At 42.1% G+C, this 12581-nt stretch overlaps 1 protein-coding gene across 6 annotated transcripts in view; it reads right to left on the reverse strand.

The window, feature by feature from the left end:
- Nucleotides 1-251: 251 nt before the first annotated feature.
- DICER1 (dicer 1, ribonuclease III) overlaps nucleotides 252-12581 on the reverse strand; it is a 75614-nt gene continuing 63284 nt past the window's right edge. For all 6 annotated transcript variants that reach the window (XM_019983374.2, XM_019983371.2, XM_019983370.2 and 3 more), the window contains 5 exons: nucleotides 10865-11753; nucleotides 8904-9172; nucleotides 5320-5482; nucleotides 5139-5214; nucleotides 252-4813 (listed from right to left, as the gene is read on the reverse strand). In XM_019983374.2, the coding sequence (XP_019838933.1) occupies nucleotides 4648-4813; nucleotides 5139-5214; nucleotides 5320-5482; nucleotides 8904-9172; nucleotides 10865-11753 (1563 nt within the window). In that variant the 3' untranslated portion in view covers nucleotides 252-4647. The remainder of the gene's footprint in view (nucleotides 4814-5138; nucleotides 5215-5319; nucleotides 5483-8903; nucleotides 9173-10864; nucleotides 11754-12581) is intronic.

Here is a 12581-nt window from a genome sequence, read left to right on the forward strand (position 1 = left end):
ACTGGCATTATTTAAGTCTGAAAAGAACAAGGCAAGTGTTAGCTGATAACGCTACCAGCAGATGATGTAGAACTCTACCAGCGTATAAAGTAGAACTTGGTAAACAACATTTTATCCTTTTAAAGGACACATTTTCAGGTGACCATGGAATCAAAACACTTTAAAGATAATTTCTGCTACAACTATCTAGGTGCTATCATCCACTCCAAATGAATCAAAACAAGAAAATAAAAAGTCAAAAGGACACAAAGTGAACAGACCATAACTTTATTGGAGATTTACTTGGCTACAATTATTACAAAAGAAAGAAACAAAAACAAAAAACGACTAAAGGTAATCGTGACCCTTAAGGTGCAGACTGCGAACTTCTGCAGCATGATTCCTGTATGAACGAATCACATCATGTTCCTTAAAAACAGCTGCAGCATGTGATGCTAAGTATTTTATTGTCAAATTATACATGTTAGTCTTACTTGATTTTAGTCATTTTTCTTTCGTTCTATTTACAGCAGAAAAGCCAGAAATTTCACTTTCTGTTCACCTTTGCATTTTTGCTACGTAACCTGCTGCTGCAGTGAATTCTGAGTGCATCTAGAAAATTTAAATGGTGGGTGATGTCCAAATAAAAATGGACTAGAGGGGGAAAAAAAACAAAAACACAATGATTAAAATGTATTTACAAGTTAGTTTCAAAACATCATTTTCACCTCTAGTGGAAAATACAATAGTCTCAATGCAAATTCCCTAGGTATTGCTACTGGCAAATTCCAACAACTTTTAAAATCATTTCAATATTCTTGGTCTTAAACATATCTTAAAAACTTCTCATGTACAATATAAAATAAAGAAATTTATTTGGAAATAATTAAGTTCCTGAAAAGCAATCAGTGGTTGAAAAAATATACCTATTTAAATGTAATTAAAATAACCATATAGGTAATAAACAAGACATGAGTTTCAGTTCCGTAGCGAACACAAACTGGTTCAGGGCGCTAACAGAACTTCAGATGCTGTTTCAAATGAAGATATCAAGGTCTCAGTTTGGTGGCTTAAATGTTGTGTAAAAGGATTAGATACCCTAACAGAGCAAGATAGAAAGTTTTAAATCAACGGGGCCTGAAGACTGAACTGAGGTGGGTCTGCATCTCGATCAGTCTCTGCACTCTGCAGTCACCGGCCAATGTCAGGTGATGACTCCAAGAGCCGACTGCTGTGTGAATAATTGTACTTATGAACTGAACCGACAGAACCAGAGTAGCCTCCAGTCTCTTGCTATTTAGGCAGGGTAGTTTGAATCTTTCTGAGGGCAAGCTATTATTAAGAGAGGAAAAATACTAGCATTTTAAAAGATAATTTACAGGAGTGTTAGAGGTTGTTCTAAATTTAATCATTTCACATAACGTAAAAGAGAAAAGAAAAAGTTAACAAACATCTTTAAAACATAATTAAGAGTTCAGTTAACAAATCTTTGTCATACTTTCACAAACAGTAAAAATGCCACAGACAAAAATGACCTATTTAAGTTGTGCAAGTATATGACACATTGCAGGCATTATAATTATCTTTTTTTCAAATTCGGTTTATCAAAACAGCAGCGAGGCCAAACCACATTTTTTCCTCTCGGTTAAGCATATTTTCCTTGAAATGAGGTAAAGCATGGTACCAAGTGCAATGCTTATCTGTGCTACATGAACAGAACAGAGGGGGAAAAAGCTTTTACAAAACGCAGCATAGTCAGGACTGCTGAAAGTATTATTTAAAAAAAAAAAAAATCAAAAAACATTTACAATGAAGGTTCATGCCAACTAACCTCCACACAATCATCGTAAGGAATTTCTGCAGTTGCTTTTCAAAACGTGCCCGCCCAGTCCTTCCCGCGTGTGCTGGCCGTACAACCACACCGCCCACCAGGGGGGCTTCCAGATCACACCGGGTCCCACGTGGCAATCACAGGAACAAAAGGATGACAGACAAGGTGGTCGAGTGGGTGACAGAGAGCAATTTTTTTTTTGTCCCTTAATTAAATGGATGCAAAACATTTCAGTAAGCTAAACTGGGGGGAAGTTTACAGCATTAAAAAATCAGCAGCACAAAAGCATTCATAACCATTTCGTATATCTACATCAGAGTTTTGACTTTTCAACTTGGGAACCAGGGGATCAGAGATTGCTTCAAAGTGTGAGTCACAAACTAAAATCTGCTACTGTCCTCCAACCAAAAGGAGAAAAAAAAAAAAAAAGCAATAGCTAAAGTCTGCTGTTGATAAAACATTTTGAATGATAGCAGGAAATTTGAACCCCTGAGACTGTGTGACCTAATCTTATCCAAGTCTGAACTTTTTAGTATTAACAAAAAATACTCTTCTTAAGGTTACAAAATATATTGAGGCATTTTTCTCCCAACGGGGATTGTAACTGTGAAACAATCTGATTTTGGTGCCAGGAGGCCAGAGGACGCCTCGACACTGGGATTAGTGCATCAGACACAACACAAGGCCCTAAGCTCCTGGCAGCAGGTAGTTTATACTTATCAAGAGATTTGTGATACAGCTTTATCACGAATCACCCTCACAAGGAAAATTCATATCCAGCCTGACACATTTACAGTTATGTAATTCAAGAAGCGCCTGGTTTTACATTGTCAGGAGATCTTACATGGAGGTGTCTTTAAAAAAAAAAATCAAATAGAAATCAAAGGTTCCAAATCAGAATTAAATTTTTAAAAAACATGTCCATCCAAATAAATTTGCTCTAAAGCTCGTTTAGTAACTGAGATCTCAGTGGAAGTTTAAGGTTGGAGACGACAAACCATGTGGGAGAAGCTGAATGCTCCCTTCACTCGGGTCTCCTTAGAAAGCGGAGCGGACAGGTTTCTGGGTACACGCGTGCAGAGGTGTTTCTCTGGGGGTGGGTGGCGCAGATAAAGCGAGAAGTACAGTATTCGACTGCAATTCAAAATATCAATGCAGCATTATATGAGGCGTCACATTCAGAATGATGTGCTGGAAATTACGAGACACCTCTGCTCAGCTTTCTTGAATTTCAAGCATAATTAAGGGGCAATTGCAGCAAAACTCTACTGGTACGTTGGTGGGAGTGCAAGACTGACCCACAGCTTTTAAAAAGGTAAATTAAGAGGTATTATAGTTACAGTGCAAAAAAAAAAAATTAAAATTTCAAGCATAATACATAAACGTAGCACCAAATGGGGAGGGGAAACATGCATGCAAAAGAAAAGAACTGAGGTATTTAAGTGAAGAGTGCCTACAAGTCTAATTAAAGAAACTTAGGCAAACGCCTAAAAGTGTCTTTTTTTCTTCCTTTTCCAAAGATGGAAACAATGAGCTAGTTTACCTAAATTTTTAATGGCCTAAATCACAGACATATCAAAATTACGGCAGTTTATCGCAAACGTTAAACTTTCATGGCATTAACAGCACAGCTTTGGTAGGTGAAGTCTGCATGCAACACTGTGAAAAGCACAGTAAGAAATGTATGTGAGAAGACTCAGGGTAAGGTGCTCTGTTCTGCTTCTTTAAGTAAGTAATCAATCCATTGTAAGATCTGCAGCATATTTTAGGTGTGATATGTATAAAGTTTATTTTGTTAGAGCAACAGCCTACAGGGCAAGGTTTATTTGCCACAGACAATTTCCATCCGTGGAACTACCTAGCTGGAGGTTTCTAGTAAAAGTGGGGTATTTAGCCAAAGATGATTCTTATGATGTATCTTTTAAAAAATCCATAGGTTACATATTCTGGTTTTGAAAATGTCTTCAGTACACCTGACAGAAATTCTCATATAATCCTGTCATTAGTTAGGTTACAGCTATACTAGTGAGTCGTTAAGTATCACGCTGTCTCGAGGTCTAATGCATAATAGACAGAATGAAGGGAATGTGAACAGTTTGTTCCAGAAAGATCAGAAGTGAAAGAATATCCACAAGGATTTTACTTTTAAGGCAAGAACCTCTTTTATGCAAGATAGCATGGCATGAGAAAACTTGAATGTGATCTGCCAACACGCCGGCCCATGCTGATCAACAGTCTGTCCCTTACTAGTAAGTGCAACAGTGACCGGGAAGCATCGTCTTATGCGACACAACGTGGAAAGGAGAGACAGCACCAGCACACTCCTCTCTCAAACCGCATCCCTCTGCTCGGCTTATCGACGCCGCAGGGCGGGCTCTGCCACGCACGCTGATGGCTGCCCAGAGCTCTCAACAGAACCCGTTGTGGGGGGGGGTGCTGTTTCAGGTTTAAGCTCCTTGGACTCCTAACTCTAAGCAAAACCGACCAAAATTAAACTAAAATGAAACAAGACAAAAACTGTCAAGAATCACTTTGAACACTTGCGAAAATGTCATCAGTAAAGCACTCTCGTGATTTAAACAAAGCAGAAGTGAGGAAAGAAGACAAGAAAGATTGTGTTTGCGCAAAAAACTAAAACTACAGTTAGTTCCAAAATTTTTATACATAGGTTAAATGTTTTATTCTGTAATCTATCTTGTTATCAAACAAACTTTACGTTCTGCCTTCAACTCGTTCCACTCACTATCAGTTTTAAATCATCCTTTTCAACTTAAATATTTTCCACCTTAATTCTGCTTTCCTTTTTTTTTTTTTTTTTTTAATTTAAAAAGGGGTTTTCAGCTATTGGGAACCTGAGGTTGATTAGCTTTGAGGCTTCGCAGGGCTCTTCTTGCTGCTGCAGACTTGGCAATCCTGTAACTTCGGCCAACGCCTTTGAACTTCCCCTTCCCGACCACTTCCACGGTGACTCTGACCTTGCCATCGTAGGTTCTCTCAGCTGGGCTGCAAAAGAGCCAAGCAGCTCGAATGAGAAGTCAGACGTATTTATTGTTATTGTCAATCAGCACCGAGTACGTACTCTCAGGCTGACACCTCACAGAGGAAACGTGCCTTCTGACAGCTGCCCACTGCCAACAGACGGTGCTGCCACGTTCTTCTCACGTCCCAGGAGCAAAAAGAGCCAGCCAATCAGGCTGCAAATCGCAACCGCAGGACAGCACGTCCCAGGGTGAGCATTTCTTCAAAACCCGGAGTTTATGGCATCTCTGAGGACTTTCCCCCTTGTTTATCAGTGAGTTAACGCTCTTCCATGCACACTTTCGCTTACCTGAATTTGGCAGTTTCTGGTTCCATTTCAAGCAATTCTCGCACAGGGGAACGGGGCACATTTGCAGAAAATTTTTCTGTAATCAAAACGAAAGAATAATGTGCTTAATACGCTTGTTGTTTTTTTTTTTAAGTTGCTTTTAATTGTGATCCTACTTCTTTCGAAGGGGAGCCAACCGTACCGATCAGCGGCCGCATCATGGGATAGTACACCTGCCAGACCGTCTCCAGCGACATCCCGCTGTCCATGTAAATGGCGCCCGCGAGTGACTCGAAAATATCCCCCATGGCCTTTGGAACTTCAATATCCTCTTCCTTCTCTTCATCCTCCTCGGATCTCCTAAGCTATTATAGTGAGAAGAGAAACTCGTAAGCAGAAAGGCCTCTTTGAAAGGCAGTCTACAGAGATGTTTTCTTTTCTCGGATGTGACTGCTACTATCTCTTTAACAAGGGAAACAACATCAAACGTTTATGACAGGCCAACTACACTGTAATAGGTTCTCCATAAAAGCTGCTGTCGTGTCCGACTCGGAGACCCCACGGCCTGCAGCACGCCAGGCTCCTCTGTCCTCCATTAGCTCCCAGAGTTTCCTCAAATTCATATCCATTGTGTCCGTGACGCTATCTAACCATTCATCCTCTGCCACCCCTTCTCCTTTTGCCTTCAGTTTTTCCCAGCATCAGGGTTTTTCCCAATGAGTCCAGACATTACCTTATCTTAAAAAGTTTTTCACTTAAGAAAAAAAAAGCTCTTCTCTATTTAGTATTCTGTATTCAACAAGGGAAAAAAGATTACTTTCAAATAAAACCAAAGACAACACTAACAGTCAATAAATTTATGAAAAAAAATTTCAAATTCATGCACAGTCACAGAACTGAATGCTGAAATAGCTCTACCTGCCGGCAGCTCAGCCAGGAGCCAGCAGAATCCTGCAGAATCCTCATCCATGCAGTGTGAGCAAGGGTGCACACTGCTGCGGGGAGGGTAAAGCGCCACTTTTTGACAGGGAAATTCTACTCGGAAGGTATTTTCCTCCCAGCTCTCCTTTTATTAAACTGCTTAATAAATCATTCTGACAGAGAACCTGACACATAGTAGGTATTCAAATTAATAGAATAAAAATTTACATCTGTAGCAAATGCCTTTTAAAAGTTCCTAATTCTTTGACGTGGCAATTCCGTCTCCAGGAGTTCGTCTTAAGAGGGCAGCTGGATATTTAAGTATATTTATCACATACATGTTTATTAAAACCCTAACTAAAAATACGTTAACCATTCAGCAACGAAGGAGCTGTTTGGACACATTATACTTCAGCCATATATTCACTAGCATGTAGCCTACTAAAAGTCATAATCCCAATTAATAATGATTGGAGAAAGTCACCCACAGTACATTAAGTAAAAAACAGGGTATGCGTGATAGAATTTCATTTCGTATGTTATCTAAGTTTATGTTTACATACATTAGCAACAAAACATCACAAAATGATAATTTTGGTTATTTTATAAAATACAAATTACTTGTGAAAGAGAAATAAAAAGAAGAGGGGAGAGCCATTTCTAAATGGATTGCTTAGCCACACAAAATTCTATACAGTGGATTTATAATGCCGACTACTGGAAAAACAAGACAACTTATTGTAGTGGATGGGAATTTTAAAACTTGCCAAGTTTATAAGCATCTACTTATGGCTCAGACGGAAAAGCATCTGCCTGCAACGTGGGAGACCCAGGTTCAATCCCTGGGTTGGGAAGATCCCCTGGAGAAGGAAATGGCAACCCACTCCAGTACTTTTGCCTGGAAAATCCCATGGACAAAGGAGCCTGGTAGGCTACAGTCCACGGGGTCGCAAAGAGTCGAACATGACTGAGCAACCTCACTTTCTTTTTTTCACCAAGTTTAATTCTCTTCTTTTACAAATGAGGAAACTGAGGCCCAGAAAGGTGAAGAGACTTTCTTAAGATCAAACAGTAAGTTAGAGAAGCCAGACCATGACATTCTCCATCACTTTTTCGTAACTTCCATACATATGTTTATACAAACAAAGGGCAGGAAAAGAATGAACAAAAACTAGCAAAAGCCAGTATGTCCAACTGTCATCGAAAGGTTTTTTTTTTTACCAAGGACCTTAGTTCTCCAAGGAGGGAATTGAACCTGTGCCCCCTTCATTGGAAGCTCAGAGTCTTAACCACTGAATCACCAGAGAAGTCAAAAGATAACTTTAGTTTTAGCTAATTCCTCAACTTCTGAGCTTACGTATTTCTACAGGAGGAGACTAGAGGCAATACTGAATGTATCTGAGGTGGCTGTGACTCCTGGTCTCACTGCTGGCTGTACTCCACCTCAGGCCCCTAATCTCGGAAGAGTGTACCAGGAGGAAGAGGGCAGGAAGGGTACCAGCTATGCCCCTCCTTCAGCACACCCGCCACCCAGTTCACCACCTGACCCTCTGCCCTGTGGCTCCACCTCCAAACCCAGGCTCCCCACTTCTCTCACAGGACGCCAAGGAAGTGCACTCCTCCTTAACAAAGTCTGTGTAACTAACAACAGGGAGGCACATAGTCAAGAAAGAGTAATTACAGTGGCTACCAGAGTTATGAATGGATTCCCTGAGTTCTCGTAAGAAATCTATGGAAAGAACAAAGGAGTCAGAATGAGAAGAAGAAATGAGAGTACTCTCCTGGGTACCCAGGTATGTGGATGGATGTTAGTGGAGAATCAGAGGCTGGAAAGATCTCAGCAAAATCTTTTCTTACAAAACTTCAAAACAGGTCTCACACACACACACACACACACACACACACACAAGAATTAGCTCCATCACCAAAAGGACCTTTGGCTGAACCTACAACAGACGTCTCTCAAATTCCAATCCTTAGAATTTTAGAAGTTTGCTTTTTAAATGAGATTTCCCCATTTCAAGTGAAGCAAGATGTACATTCGTGATGCTTACCTGAGATAGAGCAAATATTTCTGATCTATTTTAAACAGACAGAAAGGACAGAATCCACCATGCCTAGCTCTCACTAAGGTTAAAGCTTTTGGGGGGACCGGGGGGGGAAGGGTGGGCTGCACCTCTCTCGCGTGCCTGAATACCGGAAGCCCACATTGGGGGGCAGGGGGCGCGGTGCACCTCTCTGGTATGCCTGAATACCGGAAGCCCACATTGGGGGCAGGGGGCGCGGTGCACCTCTCTGGCATGCCTGAATACAGGAAGCCCACATTGGGGGGCAGGGGGTGCGGTGCACCTCTCTGGCATGCCTGAATACCGGAAGCCCACATTGGGGGGCAGGGGGCACGGTGCACCTCTCTGGCATGCCTGAATACAGGAAGCCCACATTGGGGGGCAGGGGGTGCGATGCACCTCTCTGGCATGCCTGAATACAGGAAGCCCACATTGGGAGGCAGGGGGTGCGGTGCACCTCTCTGGCATGCCTGAATACAGGAAGCCCACATTGGGGGGCAGGGGGCACGGTGCACCTCTCTGGAATGCCTGAATACCGGAAGCCCACATCAAGGACTGGGGATGAAGCTGCTGGAAGCCCCTGGCTCCTTCTCCTCACCAGAATGACCACAGTACCTGTGGCCAAGTTTAAAAGGGCTGCCTGAAGACTATGACCCACGTAGGTTTCCTGGAGAACGCAGAGCGTGCTGAGGACCATGACCCTGGCCTTCAGCCAGCTCTTTGGATGGCTGTGTTGAGAAGCCTAGTTGGAAGGCTTATTTTAAACACTGAACTCAACATATCTTAAAACAGCACTAACCTCAGAATCCATTCCTTGCATTTCGTTCTTCTCGAGCTGAAACTGCACGAAATCGTCGATGACATGGAAGAGCTCGGGAGAAACGGCCTTAAAGTACTTGTGGTAGTCATACTTCACAGCCAACGACGCGAAGATGGTATTGTTGACCAGAGCAGAGCGCAGGTCAGTCAGGACCCCTGGGGAGTGCTGCCGTGGGTCTTCATAAAGGTGCTTAGTTATGAGGTAGTCCAAAATTGCATCTCCCAGGAATTCTAAGCGCTGGTAACAATCTGAAGGAAGATTCAAAGGGAAGCCATGAACGCCAGCAAAACCACCGACATGATTCCAAATAATAACTCAGTTAAAGGATGGATTCCCCCAAGACCCACTGAAAAGACCTTTATTGAGGAGGGGGTTCCGTTTACACATATATTCTTAAATGACCGAATTAGTGAATGACATCCTACTGAAGCTTCTGGAAATTAAATTTTAATGGCAAATTAAGCACATTTCTGATACATAAATTGGGGTCATAAAACCCTTAAGTTGCCAAAAGACTAACACTCTTTAAGAAAAAGGCATTTCCCAAGTGACATCATTTCACTGAGCCTTTTCCTTTGGCTCTCTGCTGGCCAGGTAGGTGCTGGGGCATCATTCTAAAGCCTCCATCACGATCGGCATCTCGCAACGTCAGACCTGCACAGGTCCCCTCCCCACGCTCTGCTACCACCACTGGGCACTGTCCACTCACACTCTGGAAAGTGTGGGAGTGGTATATGCCTCACCACTCCTGGGTTACGTTTGTTACATAAGATAACACTTGGTACAAGAAGACCTTCTGCTCAAACTGAATAAAAAATGGTGACTTTGACACAAATCAAGGAGAATAGCAGGGGCAAGCAGAGATCTTAGGCAAAAATGATCAATGTCAAAATGTGAGACCTTATTGACACTAACCAACACTTCTATTTTCTCACACTGATTTAAAAGGAACCGTTCAACTGTAGAAACCCAGGTGGGAACAGATTAAGGGTGAGTGGCCCCCTCATCCCCAGTGAGCTCAGAAGCAAGGGCTGAGACAGAATAGAACCCAGGGCTCCTTCCAGTAGAGTGCGGTAGAAAACCAGGCCTCATTTCTTCTCCACAAAGAAAAACAGGTTTCAGTTTCACCAGTGTTTCTAGTCTAGAGCAGATAATTTTTCACTTTTGGTTTTACATTCTTCTGATCATCTTAACCTACATTGTTTTTCTTATACAAACGTTATACTCAGCTTTGGTTTTCTGAATTCAAGCGCTTATGACTCTGACATAGGGAAAAAAAACAAAACACAACTACAGACTCTCGCTGTTTCACAACCTGAAGCTGGTTTTGGTTTTAGGCGCCTATTCTCTCTTCTAATCGAATGGACTGGGAGTCGATTAAATAAAGGAGAGAAAGAAACATGGAGCTTACTGCAAAGCAGGTGACGGGAAAAACAGAGCAAGGGCGATGAAACCTTCCTGTGATAAGAGTTTCTTTTAATCGATTCCTCTTTAGACTTTAAAAGACCTTAAGAGAGGGGCCTTTTTGTTCAGGAAGAACAATAAAAAGACATGGAGACACATCCAGGATACAGGAATAAATTATCCAAGAACCTGAAGCAGCAGTGGCTGGACACCATAAAGGCACTGCGGTGGGATAAAATGGCAAAACACATCACAATACTAAGGCTCAAACCTAATTATGCTGCGCAGGAAATGACACGAGTTGCTAGGACAGCTCTGCTCCCAACTATCAAAGTTTAGGAACAGTGTAGCGCCCAGAAAGATGAGGGGAAAAAAAGGACCGCTTTCATTTGCCTGCGCTTCCTCCCCCCGTCGTGCATATTAAGCTCTAAGTCTGTACATACACAGATTATTCTCTTTACATTATTTTACGGGTCGATCCAATTAACACCAGGTCTCATTTTCAGAGCAGCAACCTGTGGTCTGGGGTTCCTTACCCGTGATCGTATTGTAGTGGTAGGAGGCGTGTGTAAAAGCCTGTAGAAGGTAAGCCTTATTCTTGAATCTGTAGTTGATTTTCTTTTCGAAATTTTCAAAACCCGAGATCAGGTGACGCAGTGTCCTGTCTGCGTCGGGGTGATCAAACATACACCTCGGGGGGATCTTCAAACACCCATACTCCAAGTCTTTCAACACAGAGGCTCGGTAGCCGGCTCCAGAGGCGGCCGCACGGCTCCCTGAAAGGTTCTTTTGTTGGCTGGTGAAATTCTCCCTGGTCGGGCACATGGCCTTTTCCCGATCAGTCCTTTTAATTACCGGGAGCACCTTCAGCCCCAGCGAACAGAGGAAAAGCTGAGCAGCCCTCTCGCCACAGCTGGTTAAATAGCAGCCCAGCAGGGCTTCCACACAGTCAGCTATGCTTTTGTCGGCAATGCACTGCTCGGTGTGCAGGTCGTAAGAGATGGACTGCTTCCCTGTGTCCACACCACAGTTTTCTTCTGATGGATTCCAGAACCCCACCACAAAGTCATCCTCTTCAACGGCTTTGCTCGGATCCAGATAGCACATCGCATCCCAGGAGCTGTAGTCGAAATCCTCAAAATCGGATGAGAATGGCAGACTACCAAGGGAGGACTTTTTGGGCATTTTCCACTCGTATGCAGAATCGGTGGCAGAAAAAGGAGAAAGAGAGATTTTCTTGACGAAAGCCCCTGACCCCATCAGCATGTTATCTATGAACTTGATGTGCTCCTGATCGTATTCCAGGAAGTCGTCCTCGTCGTCCGCATCCTCCTTGTGAGCCCTCCACATCAGGTCCTCCTCCTCCTCTTCCTCCTCCTCGAAGTCATCGTCCAGTTTGCCATTAGCCAACATGCAGTCTTTTGTCTGGAAAAGGGGGAATGGGGAAGGAGGGGAGACATAGCTGCTGTTTTTAAAAGGGTTTGAGACTCAATAAAAGCAAGGGTTATGGATAATTTCAAATGACAACCACAAATACTAAAAGGCAACTTTCAAATCACGGCCATTTGTTTTCAATTAACATAAAATAAGTTATTTAATCATATAAACAAAGTAAAACATGTTCTTTGAATGTTCGTTTTCTAAGTTATAAAATGACCTTTATCTAGTATGAAGCTTTAAGTTAAGGATTTTATACATGGATATAAAGTTTAAAATTAAGGCTCACAAGGCAAAACTTCAGCTAAGAATTATAACTCTGGCAAGATACATAATGAAAGCTCTCATATGCCGATCACAGAGCTCTTCGATTTTGCTGACAGTTTTAAAAAAATTTTTTTAAGATTTTCAAATGAACAAAATTAAATTCCAGGTGTAGAAAAAGCATAACTTCTGCAATTCAGTAAGAGTATAACATATAAACAGATAAAATTATTTTCTTTCTAACATTAAAATGTACAGTGGGGCTTCACGATGAAGGTCTGTCCCTACTGCCACTTCAAATCCAAGCACATTTGCTACAATGTAAAACCAAACTGCCTTGCTTGGAAACTAAAAGTGATCACCATGAAGCTATGAATTTGAGAAATTATGCTTTTCCCTTCAGGGTAACAGATTATAGCATAACTGACAAAAATAGAAGACAATTTAGACTAACATGAAACACAACAATCCCATTTCTGTCAGAAGGTCTTTGCTAATTCCAGTTTCTCTGGCCAAAGCTTATTTGTGAGTGACAATCTTAATAAGGGGCAA

This window comes from Bos indicus, chromosome 21 (assembly GCF_029378745.1).
Source record: "Bos indicus isolate NIAB-ARS_2022 breed Sahiwal x Tharparkar chromosome 21, NIAB-ARS_B.indTharparkar_mat_pri_1.0, whole genome shotgun sequence".
Lineage (NCBI taxonomy): Eukaryota > Metazoa > Chordata > Mammalia > Artiodactyla > Bovidae > Bos > Bos indicus.